We start from the raw sequence: 12,570 nt of genomic DNA, 5'->3' as shown, positions 1-12,570 counted from the left end.
TTTTTTCCGAAAGCAGAGGATCAAAGAGCAGCGGGAGGCTTGGGAGGCTGAACTGGCATGCGCCTGGAAGTGCTATCAGTGACAGATGGGATGAATCACCTTGTCAGGCATGAATGGAAACGGGTTGGAAGCACTGTATAATGACACACACGCACACACACACACACACACACACACACACACACACACACACACACACACACACAATCCACCTCCTGTCCATCTGGGAGGAAAAGAGATTCAGAGGCTTGACAGACAGTCCGTTTTTTGGGGGATTTTGACGGCATCATTCGTGTCTTTGATTCAGAAATGATTCTGCTGAAGTTGAATGAGGGCCAAGGCATCGTTTCTTTTCAGATGTGTGTGTGTGTGTGTGTGTGTGTGTGTGTGTGTGTCTGTGTGCGCGCTCAGCATCAGGCATCAGCAAATGCTTATTTTCTTTTTGTATGAATGGAGGATTTTCTTATTGAGATTACGTGAGCAGTTGCTGAATGAATTATTCAGTCGTGTGTGCTGTGTCGGCTGCCAAGTCTGCACTCTGCTACGCAGCCACCAAACGGAGGGTTAGAAAAGAGAGAATGGACTCCGATTGTGCTGCCACCGCTGCAGCGGAGAACCAGTGTGTGGACATCACGTACAGGTGGCCTGACGTGACGGGTGATGAATGGATCCCTGAATGATGGAGGGGGGGGGGGGCAGAGAAAATAGGCAGTATCATCACCTGGAGGGCGACGTTTACGCCACTTATCCATCTGTTGCTACGTCCATGAATGGATTGCATATAGAGGAATAAACAGCCGAGTGAACTGAACGAGTGAGCAAACAAAAGAATGAGTGAGCAAACAATCCACAGTCTGTACTGTAACAACGCGAGGCGGCCCGCTCCTTCCACCGCTCCGCTTGGCTTCACGCCGGCTGAAACTTCCCCGTCGAAAGCAATCATCCAGAAAACAGGATCTGTCACAGGACACCTGAGGCGGCGAGGAGACGGAAGGTAAACCGCAGAGCGAGAGGGAAAGCCGATTGGAGGAGGTGTAAAGGAGAAGCTGCTATCTGATCGCCATGAGTCCGACTGACTGCGTCGTATTGACTAATGGCTCCAGCGAGCGCGCCTGTTCCGGGATGGTCGCGCTCGATGGTTGCATAAAAGTCCCTGACATGAGCTATTACGTTGCAGGATGTGTTGTGCCGTGTGAAATATAAGTGTTGGTAAAAGATAGCTATAGTGTGACACTCCATGGGTATTAGCAGGGGCATTCTTCTTTCACGCAAGGTTGGCTGGTGAAGCTTCAGGGTCTTCTTCAAGGGCAGCTGATCCTCGCTATAATAAGATTTGCTGCTGAAACGTTCAATGTCTTCTGTCGTCCCAGCAGCGAGTGGACGACCCGGGGCGTTTCTCATTTCCTCCATTTTGCGCCTCCTCGACTCCTCCAGCTTGTGACCCGGAACTTGATCTCATGGCTGTATCTTGAAGGATGACCCAATTCCTAAAAATGCATCTCACGCAGGCGGCAACCTCCGGTTCTGCCTTAAAGCTGCATTCTCTCTAGTGTCCACCGGGGGGCGACTCCTCTGGTTGTATAGAAGTCTAGTCTAAAATGACTCTACTTCTCTCTTGATTTATTCCCTCAGTAAACATTGTAAACATGAGTTTATGGTCTCAATCTCTAGTTTACAGTCTTCTTCAATACAGCATGATGTTCATTTAGTACATTATGCTCCATTTAGAGTCAAACAGACCATAAAGCAGGGGATGCTTTAGGGGCGGGGCTACAGTGATTGACAGGCCGCTGCCATCTCCACTTCTTATATACAGTCCATGATCTGAGGGAGTGAGGAGGTTTGCGGGAGGAGCAATAAGCGAGGAAACACCGGTGTATCCTTTGCAGAAGTCTTTCGGCACCCGTGACGAATATTAGAGACGTGTTACACAGCTTATTAATTAGATTAATAGTGAGTATATTAGTTGTCATGAACATTGTTATACTCATCTGACAGAGATCAGACACTAATAATAATAATAATAATAATAATAAAGCGGTATAACAAAACAATGGGCAGCTGATGCACCTTTGCCACACATCACATTTAATTGAAACTATTTAAACCAATCATTTAGCATTTGGTTTGCATCACACCCGGTAAATATGGAAGATCTACAGTACAACAGTCAGACTGGTCTCATCGTACATTCGTAGCAATACCTACAAAAAAGAATGCGCCGTAATTCGTAGATATACCGTGACATATAAAGCGGTGTAACCCATGGCGGGCGGGAGGGCAGGTGAATTGATCCAGATGTTGATGTTTTTGTCACGTACATACTTTGGTTATTTTAAACTCAAACGACGATCTTTTCCTAAACCTAACTAAGTGTTTTTGCTGAAACTGAGTTTTTTTAAAAACACTGTATGCATGCGACGAGCAGGAATCAACACGTGCTTCAAACATGTCCACGTGTAAAAAATATCTGTTTGCATTTAACAGTTCATCCAGAGACTAGGTTGACCGTTTGAAATCATAGATAGAATTTGTGCCGTAATCTCATGAAGCGATCATAGATCTGGCAGCAGAACCGGCGTTAGAAGATGTAACCGGGGGATGGTCCGTGCCAGAGGACAGGCTCCGGCTCGCACAGTGAACCGCTCCCGCTGCATGCTGAAGCGATAAGACGGCGGCGCGATGCCGTACTGCCGCTCGTGCAGCGCTTCCACTAATTACAAATGAGTGGGTTGAAGATTGAGAATTATGCTAATGTTGTTAACTTGGCATTAAAATGATCTCCCTCCCAGCAGCAACGGATGCTTGATAATTCTTTTGATTTGATTCCACAGAAAGTTTCTTTTCTCGACGTCGTTGTTCCCTCGACTGCTTGTTTTAACAAACTATCTGTCGTTCTGATTAAATATGTGAAAGTGTGTCACTCCGTGTGACGACACACATGTAACATATGTGACAGTAGGATGTGTGTGTGTGTGTGTGTGTGTGTGTGTAGCGCGCTGCGTGGGCCGGTGTGAGTCATGAATCCCTCCGCTCTGCTGGTCAGAGCCGTTTCTCTGTCGGCAGCTTGAGGCTCCGTATTACCGCCGTCAACCGGATCCCATCCAAACCGGGTCGTGTGGTGAAACTCTATCGTCTCATGAAGAAGCTCGCCTCACTACTCTTGTGAAAACCTGCAGCTTCCACATTAATCCCCTGATTCTAGACTTTTAGCAGACACCCATCTACCTTTTCCAGTGACAATAACATCATTTGGCCTCTTCTATTACAGCAGCATTAAACATGAACTTTTGTTCTTTTTCATTAAGTTTAATGGGCTGATAGGCCTCTGGGGGGGGGGGGGGGGGGGATTAGTTATTCTAATTTGTTTTTAATGTTTTGCGGTAGTAGAGGAAATGACATTCTTACCCACGTCGTGAATATATTTCATCACAACTCTTTACATTCTGCAGACGCTATGCTTCCACTAGAATCAATCAAAGGTACGCATGGCTTTTTTTCTACACAACTGAGTTCCTGTTGTCATTTTTTTGGTGCTGGCGGTTGCTCGGTAACTTTACTTATTCAGCCTCCGTTGCGCCCGCCTGGCCGCTACAGTGTCTGAGTTATATGGGACAATGTTACATCATGGAACATTCATTTGATTTCTCATCAAAGGTCTGGATCAGCGATGGACACCAGAGATCACGTTATCTCTCGAGACAGTAAGTCATGTTGATTCCAGACACACATTGATGCGGGATGTCTTTGTGCGTCGATGTGACTGAGTGGTGACACACAGAGGGACATTTCTGACGCAATTTGTGTCAAATTCAAGCGGCTAAATACTGTCAGCAACAATATTGCCACATTTCATTCTTGAACTACTGTCCATGTGCTTGTATTGTGTCTCTTTCACTCTATACACCTTCTTCTCCTTTGTTATCACTTTCGGTGTCTGCGAGTCAAAGCAACCAGTCAGAAAAAGACGCAGTGCGACTGCGTCTTCACAGCGACGGTTGAAGAAAGATCTAAATCTCTCTTCTCTCTCTTACCCTCCGGGCTGAATAGACGTTGGCCGGGCAGAGGAAGCTATAAAAATGACTCTTTACATTTGAAAGCAGCGTAAGCAGACCACCCTGCAGTTTCAGCAGGCTCCCCGTTTCAATCAAACCGACCAGCCTGAGGGCCAGAGGCACAGAGCGGTGCAGCAGGAACACCCTTCTTCACTGACTGTTGTTTCCTCCACACCTCTGAAGATCAGGCCAGTCGATCTGCAGACCTCTGAGCCCCATTCAACAACGCAGCAGCCAGCTGTGTGCACCAACACTTCATGAAGATGGTTTAGTTCCTTCTGTCGGAACTAAGTAGAAAGTACAAGTGAACAACGTACTGTCTGTTTTTCCTCCGATCAGCTTTGATGAGTCGGCGGACATTTTTTTTTTGGCATTAAATGTTTCTATACAGCATTTTTATAAAGAGCAAGTGACATATTATGAATGATGACTGGTTAAATTGTATAATAGCGATCACAAATACGGGACTTTCAGCCAGGAGACCTCTGTTAAACCTAAACATTGTCAAGCTTGTGAAGTGACGTTGCATACGAAAGCCGCTCAGGGCTAACATTCTGCGTTCTGGCTTTGGTTTAGAGATGTCCACATTTATACCATGGTCTACCTCACAAGAACTAAAGACTTTTAGGAATCGCAGATTAACAAGAAGAAAGGTGTCGAGATGAAGCGATGACATTCAGAGCCACCGGCTTCAGGTGAGAGCTTACGTTTGAACGAACTACACTGGGCTGCTCGGGTGCAAAGATGCCATCGAAGGTCCCGTGCAAATATAACTTTTCAAAAAGTGTTTGCATTTGATTGTTAAGTTATCTTTTTTTGTTTTGACGTGTTGTGCATCAAACCACGTCACCTCGGTCATGAAGTACAGCGGTTATTCTACGCCCGTTGACGAGGCCTCACCTCTCACTGACAAGCTCCTCCATCACCGGCATCTGGCCTGCAGCGCTGACATTCATGTAACCATACATGCAGAGAGTCCCTGCAGACACAAGACCACAAGTTAGCACACTCACATCATCACGTCTATCATCACAGGCCGAACTTTGAATGAACAATACAAAACAATTCATGCCGTCAGCGGACTCAGTAGATTACATTAACATAAACGCATCAAACCAAATCAGAATTATGCAAATGCGGCAATTTTCTTTCACATTTGACTTCTACTGGTGACTGACCGGCGCCGCGTTGTGCCGCAATGTCCCGCAATGTGCAATAATCCTGGATTTGGCAAAAAGTAGACCGACTTTAAAATTTGCTGCCTTTCAAAAGTGCCTCTTCATATTGAAGCTTAGAATAATCTGAAAGACAAACGCAGCTGTTCGTTCTTGTGAAGGGTGGAATATTTCCCGAGAGATCTCCCGGTTAAGTAGAGGTGAGAGAGTATAAATCAATAAAAACACAAACAAACAGCTTTCACTTGAGCAGGTGGAGGTCGACTCATCCTGCCTGGGCCTCACTGCGGTCACCACACTGCAGTAAACGGGTGACGTTTAAAGGGGAGGAAGCAGCTTTCATCGTCACGTTTCACATCCACTTATTGTTTCAGAGAACCGTCAGATTTCACTAACCGTTTTGGGAGAAGCTGAGTTCTGGAGAATTTAGATCTGATATTTCACAGAAGTGGTGACTCTCACCAGGGTTGGTGAGAGTTATTTATTAATTCTAATGTAGAATAAAGACATCGTAGGTAGCCAGTAAGAGGGGAAAAATACATCATGGGAACTGCGAACAACTTGGGGTTTTTAAAAAAATACATTTGTACAGTGACAGAACCAGGCCTGACTGTTGACCGAGTGCACATTCCCACAGCCGTGCAGCACACAGTGCAGCTCGGCCTGACGGGGAGGTCAGCAGGAGGTCAGCAGGAGGTCAGCAGGAGGTCAGCAGGAGGCCGAGGAGGATCCAGACCTGCAGGTTTACCCCCTGAATAACAAAACCCGTTGTGCTGCAGCCATATGAGCAGCTGTCAGAACCTGTTCATCATGTGGACATTTAAAGCAGAGGCGCCTCCGCACGAATCCAACAGCAGACGGAACAAAATCATCTGCGTTATGAATACATTTTTTTTTATCTTAAGCAGCATTAATTCATTTGATGTTGTGAAATGAGCAACACAGGAGGACAAAGTGTCTCACACACACACACACACACACACACACACACACACACACACACACACACACACACACACACACACACACAGATGCACAAACCAAGCAACCATGCAACTATGTAAACATTGACTTGTATTACATCATGGATTAGTCCAACAGATGGCATATGTTCAAGATACTTAACACACACACACACACACACACACACACACACACACACACACACACACACACACACACACACACACACTGGACTTACAGTCAGCTGCTACATATATTACATATTTACAGCCGTGACTACAGACTTCCAGCATTCCTCCAACATTGTATTCATAAAGAGAGAGTCACAATGACTAATCATATGATGATATGCATATTGAAGCCTCTTCACAGTGTTATTATTGTTTGTGTCTTGAGCGATGCACACTGATGATTGACAGCTGAAAGTCACGAGGAGAAGAAGACTGATAGCTGTAGCGTACGTCGACGAAGTCAGGTCTTCAAACGTCCAAAAAAATTGCCGTTGCAAATGTACAATAAGAACAAAAATACAGAAGTGTCAGTAGACCTCAAGCGTGGTTTCTCTTTGGACGTGCACAGGTGAGGGTGGAGAGGAAATAAATACTTTCAGGATCAAGAGCTCCTTTTGATCGACTTTTTTTGTAAAGTCAAGATCTGACACACCTACTTGCGGCAAACTGCAAACAACCCACAATGCAACACCGTCTAAAAGTCACATGCTCACACGGAAGCGTGAGATTCACTCACGCTATATCCAAAGAGATGTATGAATGGCTTGTCCTCGGAGATATCACACTTTGTATCCTCATGCTCACACCTTCAGTGTCTGTATTATTATTGCATATTCATACATCATGCGGTCCTTTCTATTCATCTAAAAGAAGCAGACCTTGATAAAAACGTTACCATCATGGCCTCTATTTGTTATCTGTAATCATAATTATCATAATCAACAGTATCTGTTGATGACTGGATGACGGCTCGGCTCGCTCACGTGACGAGATGACGAGCAGAGGTTGCTGGAGATGAGCGGTCAGAGTTCAGCCGTATAGACGGTTTGAGCGCAGTGACTTCTGAAGGTGTCCCGGTGAATCATCTTCATGTACAACTCCATACATGTGGCTGTCAGGAGGCTTCATCTTCAGACACGTACAGACTCGGCCTCAGAGTCACACGCGTGTGTACAGGCTCATGCAAATCCACACAGCGTACCAAACGTCCTTCTTATTAGAAGTGGATTCACAAGATTCATACGTTTAATCTTTAATCACACGTGCAGAGGGTGACGGTCTCTCCGGCTTCAAAAGCAAATCACAGTAAAGCGTATTAAATCTATGGCATCGTATATTAAATCTCTCTCGTGTTTTTGTGTTTAATACCTGGACACCAGCTTGACAGTTATTATGGAAACCTAATGCAGCACACATGAGACATGAGGAATCATTATTAACGGTATTAACACGTTTTTATGGCCGTTGGTTCCATGAGTGGTTTGGATATTTTACTATTTTATCATCTCTTTTTTTTTCAATAAATGTATCTTGCTCTGTTTCAGATTCGTGCACATATTATCACGTTTTTTCCTATCGCCATCTATTGCTCTGTTGCTGATGTTATCTTACTCACTATTGTTTTGCCGTTCACTTGCTTGCGCAGCACTTTGGTCAACTCCAATTATTTTTTAAATATGCTCTTTGACTGTGGAATAGACGATGACCTGTGACCCTGATATACAGTATTTTAAATGAGTGCATGACAATGTGACCCGATGTATAAAACCTGTATATGTTTACATCACACACCATCTGCTAATCTAAGATATTCATTCGTCGCTGTACGTTAAAAAATGTAACTTCTCACCAAAACTGCAACGACATTACTTTTCTAGTTACTCACGATCAGAAGTACTCAGTTACTTTACTCACTACAGTGCTTCAGTCATTGGGTCCGGCTCCAAGGTGCCTTCCAGCAACTCAAAATCCTCCAGACTCACATATCCCATCTGTTGCATTTAACGCAACAAGATCCATGCATGTCGCCGTCTGTTACTTAATGCATAAAAGTGTATTTTCACAACAAAGTCACGTAAATACATGTAGCACCAAGTGGCTCAAATTGGAGAGGGGCACCTCGTCTGCGTCGTTTAATATCAGCACCTATAAACTGCTGTTCTCCCACATATTAACTCAAATTAAATAAGAAAGTGACGCAATCGCCGAGACCACAGATGTCACTGTGTACACACAGAAGCAGGTTTCCCCATCTTCCCCCTACACGTGTGCAGAGAAGGCCACGGCACCAGTGTAACGGAGCATTCATTAACACTGAGCAGATTAGCACGTCGTCATGAGGCTGATTTGCCACCCGTCTAAAATCTCCCTGGCACCGTCTTCGAAGTCTCGGCGGGGCCTGCCGACTCTGTTCCACGACAGACGCAGTCGGGGAGGCGAGGCGAGCAGAACGCATGACGGAGCTAATGGACGAGGCTTACTGGAGTCTGTCAGCTCTCATCCAGTCACACAGAGAGCAGGGGAAGGGAAATGGTGACAGTTTGAGAAACTAATGGAGCAAAGCGAAAGAAAGAATAAAAGAAGGAGGGAGGAAGAAATACTGAGACGGACGTGATACAGCAAATTGCTGCATTTTCACGCACTGCCAATCCAGCGGCTCAGACTAAACCGATTCTGGTTCCGATGCATGAAAACACAACAGTGGAGTTTGAACAAAAACCCACTGTAGGCTCATACTCCGGTAATGAGTTGCGCCGTTAAGATGCCAGGCTTCTCTCCGTCACTGCTGCTGCAGCGTGGAAACATGTTCAAGGTTATTCTTGCACAGCATTATGGGTGCATGCTGATGTCAACAGAAGCCGTGGCATCAAACGAAGGCCGAGACGCCAGAAAAGGCCCATCGGTTTGTTGCAGGCCGGCTTGTTCATGCAGTGGGCGGGACTTAGCGAGCGGAGAGAAATATTCCGTCAAGAGGTTTACGTGAATGGGACACTCAGCTGCAGGGAATCAAAAGTGTTTAACGTCACAGCTATGTACCAGAGCAACGGCCCAGTTAATGCACATGAATGTAAACACATCCGGTGATAAAGTGAGAACGTGTCAATGGTTGTGTTTACGAGTCGGAAGTAGAAGGACGAGTGGTCCAAATGGAGCTGAGGTCTGTTTACTCGGTGCCTGCGTGTCCCTGCCGTCATTAACGCCTCTGACTGAACATTACCGTCAGCAGATTGAAGCTCATAATAGATTTAGAGGTCAGCCACCAGCTGCCCCTCCGTTTTGGGGAGAAGTGTGAGCGGAGTCGTGGCGGGTTGTTCCTGCGTTGATGCGACAGTCTCACCCTGGGGAGTGCGTTAAGCCCAGTCCGGTCCAACTGTCTGTCAGTGCTAGAGAAGGGGATCCAATCAGGATCAGGTTACGGAATAGTCACAAAAAGCAATCTATTGAAAATAATGCCAATGGTAACTCAACTAGAAGCTTTTCTCCTGGTGGACACACACATTAAATGCATCCTCGTGACGGAGGATTTCAAATCCAAAAAGTCACCTCATGGCAGGTGGGGGGGTGGATGGGTCCAACAATCCCAGGACTTTCAACCACGAGACCGTTGAGGCTTTGTTGCCGAAACCTGAAGTTCATTTTGTTTCCTAAACCTAACTGTACGTAGTTATTTTAAGCCCAACCATGATGTTTTTCCTAAACCTAACTAAGTGGTTTTGTTGCCTAAACCTCCCTTTTTTAACGTAATATCGGCCCAAAAACAATTGTTCCGAGCAACACAAAAAATACGGACAATTTGTGTAATAGATTAGTATTTTGTGACTATTTCATGAACAGCCGTGAGAATGTGTTGAGCCAATATTTACCTTCTGTGATAAAACTTACTTTTTTTCATTTTTAAAGGACATAGTGGCTCAAAATTGTGATAATTCCAAAGTTACTATTCCAAATACAATTGTGAACTAGTCTCTTTGGCACCAGTTTGTCACATGACTTGTTATTTGGACACTACTGCGACACAGCCTGGCTCTGTTTCTGCGCTCCTATACTGACCTCCTGCAGGATCCTTTGTCTGACTGTTGAGGAGCGTGGATCACTGATTCAGTAACACTACCGGCTCCAACGTAGTAGAAAGTGAAAATACCAACGAACAAAAAAACTTTTTGGTTTCCCATCCAGAAACACATCCAGACCAGCAGACACATCCAGACCAGCAGACACATCCAGACACATCCAGACCAGCAGACACATCCAGACACATCCAGACACCTGCAGACCAGCAGACACATCCAGACACCTGCAGAACAGCAGACACATCCAGACCAGTAGACACATCCAGACCAGCAGACGCATCCAGACACATCCAGACCAGCAGACACATCCAGACCAGCAGACACATCCAGACACCTGCAGACCAGCAGACACATCCAGACACCTGCAGACCAACAGACACATCCAGACCAGCAGACACATCCAGACCAGCAGACACATCCAGACACATCCAGACCAGCAGACACATCCAGACCAGCAGACACATCCAGACCAGCAGACACATCCAGACACCTGCAGACCAGCAGACACATCCAGACACCTGCAGATCAGCAGACACCTGCAGACGGACTGACTGGAGGGCTCGTCTGTGTTTGTTGAACTGTGTGTTGGAGAAGGTTCACTTCTCTTGAGGTTCAGCCAAAGGTTTCCAGTAAAGGTGGGGCTAATCTGCAAGAATAAGCTCCAGTGTGCTGTCGGCACAGCAGCCTCCTGGAGGACACAAACTAAACTCCATGAAAAACACATCAGGAACTCTTTATATATATATATATATATATATATATATATATATATATATATATATATATAAATATATATAAATATAACCCTAACCCTACCTGCAGCCCAGTATGATGGCAGGTTGTGAAATGTAATCTTTTGTTTTGTGTACTTGGTAATTGTTTTTTTCCGCCTGTCGCCCTAAACTAAATTAATGCTGATTGAAAAGCAACGAGGAGCCTTTTTCCTCGTGAGTAAATGCATCCACACGACTAAACAACAGTCAGAGCACGTGAAGCACTATTTAATATCCAAAAGACTTCCTGTGTGTGAGAGGGGAGGTGTATGGGACAACACACACACACACACACACACACACACACAGGACTTTGAACCACGAGACCACGCCTTGTGGTTTTATGGAAATGTTTTTAACGTAATGTAGTGCAATTTGTGTCACTGCACACAAAACCAAATGATTGCATTTCCTGACTTTTTCACAAACTGCCATGAGACTGTGTTGTGAGTGTGGCCCCGCCCTCTCTCTCTCTCTGCTCACCTGGCCACGATCTGCAATCAACACAACTGTCTGCCAATCCGGCCGGCTCCTCTCCCCTACTGACAACCTGCTCCAATGGCCGCTCGCCACCAAATTGCTCCCAGCTCTTTAACTTGCTTAGCTTGCCAGTCTGTCTTACGCCTGCTCTCTTCTCTCCAGGTAAAGCTGCTGACTTCGCCTGTTTGTCAAACCCACCAGCCGGCTCTCATTCGTAGATTCCCTCCGCCAATGCTTTCTCCCCTGAAGCTCTTTTCAGGGAGCTATCGCCAGCCAGCCTCCATCCCACCTACCTGTAAATAAAGAGGCTTGTTTCATCACCAAGCAGCCTGTCCAGCATCTGCATCTCACGTACGTAAGACTAAAGGTGGACCCAGCTGCTGCACAGACCACAGAAAGTAATTGAATTACTTTAGACAGACGTTGGTGCAGCAGATGGAGGTAGTACGGTAGAGATGTATTGATATGATATTTACAGTGACCCAGGGTTGGATAATACAACAAAATGTTATTTATTGGAGGATAAACTGTATTTACACTGATGTTCTCCTCCTGTTACCTGCCAGGCCTGTTCAACATGTGATAAAAATGTGTTAAGATGAAAGTCTGGTCATCTTTGAGCACAAGCTAAATCTTTGTTGCAGTAATTATGATTTCAAAACAAACCGTGACATTTAGGATTAATTAAGTCTAAAAGCAGTTGTTAACTATTTGAAACAGTTACTGTGTGCATAGCGTGTGTGCCACATTCACTTTAAAGAGACACACACACACACACACACACACACACACACACACACACACACACACACACACACACACACACACACACACACACAGGCGACCTTTCAGCTGGCTAATGCACGTCCTCATGGGAAACACACTGGACGTGTTCGGAGGGGCTTTAACACGAATGCAACTGGAACTAATGGTTTAACCAGAGGGTTCTGGTGGCGTCGTGCCAGGCTGTTAGAGGGCAGCTGTTACAACAGGTGAGGTTTGTTCCCTCCGCGTTACACACACACACACACACACACACACAC

At 45.6% G+C, this 12,570-nt stretch overlaps 1 protein-coding gene across 1 annotated transcript in view; it reads right to left on the bottom strand.

The window, feature by feature from the left end:
* Nucleotides 1-12,570, bottom strand: part of htr4 (5-hydroxytryptamine receptor 4) — a 128,965-nt gene that overhangs the window by 75,511 nt on the left and 40,884 nt on the right. Inside the window, 1 exon segment of the mRNA XM_068715309.1 lies at nucleotides 4,956-5,034. Coding sequence (XP_068571410.1) covers nucleotides 4,956-5,023 — 68 coding nt within the window. The 5' untranslated portion in view covers nucleotides 5,024-5,034.

Source organism: Cebidichthys violaceus, unplaced genomic scaffold, assembly GCF_023349555.1.
Source record: "Cebidichthys violaceus isolate CVI_PGR_0920_01 unplaced genomic scaffold, fCebVio1.0.p SCAF_2, whole genome shotgun sequence".
NCBI lineage: Eukaryota > Metazoa > Chordata > Actinopteri > Perciformes > Stichaeidae > Cebidichthys > Cebidichthys violaceus.
The sequence above is the reverse complement of the archived record's forward strand: the minus strand, read 5'-3'. Positions and strand labels throughout refer to the sequence as shown.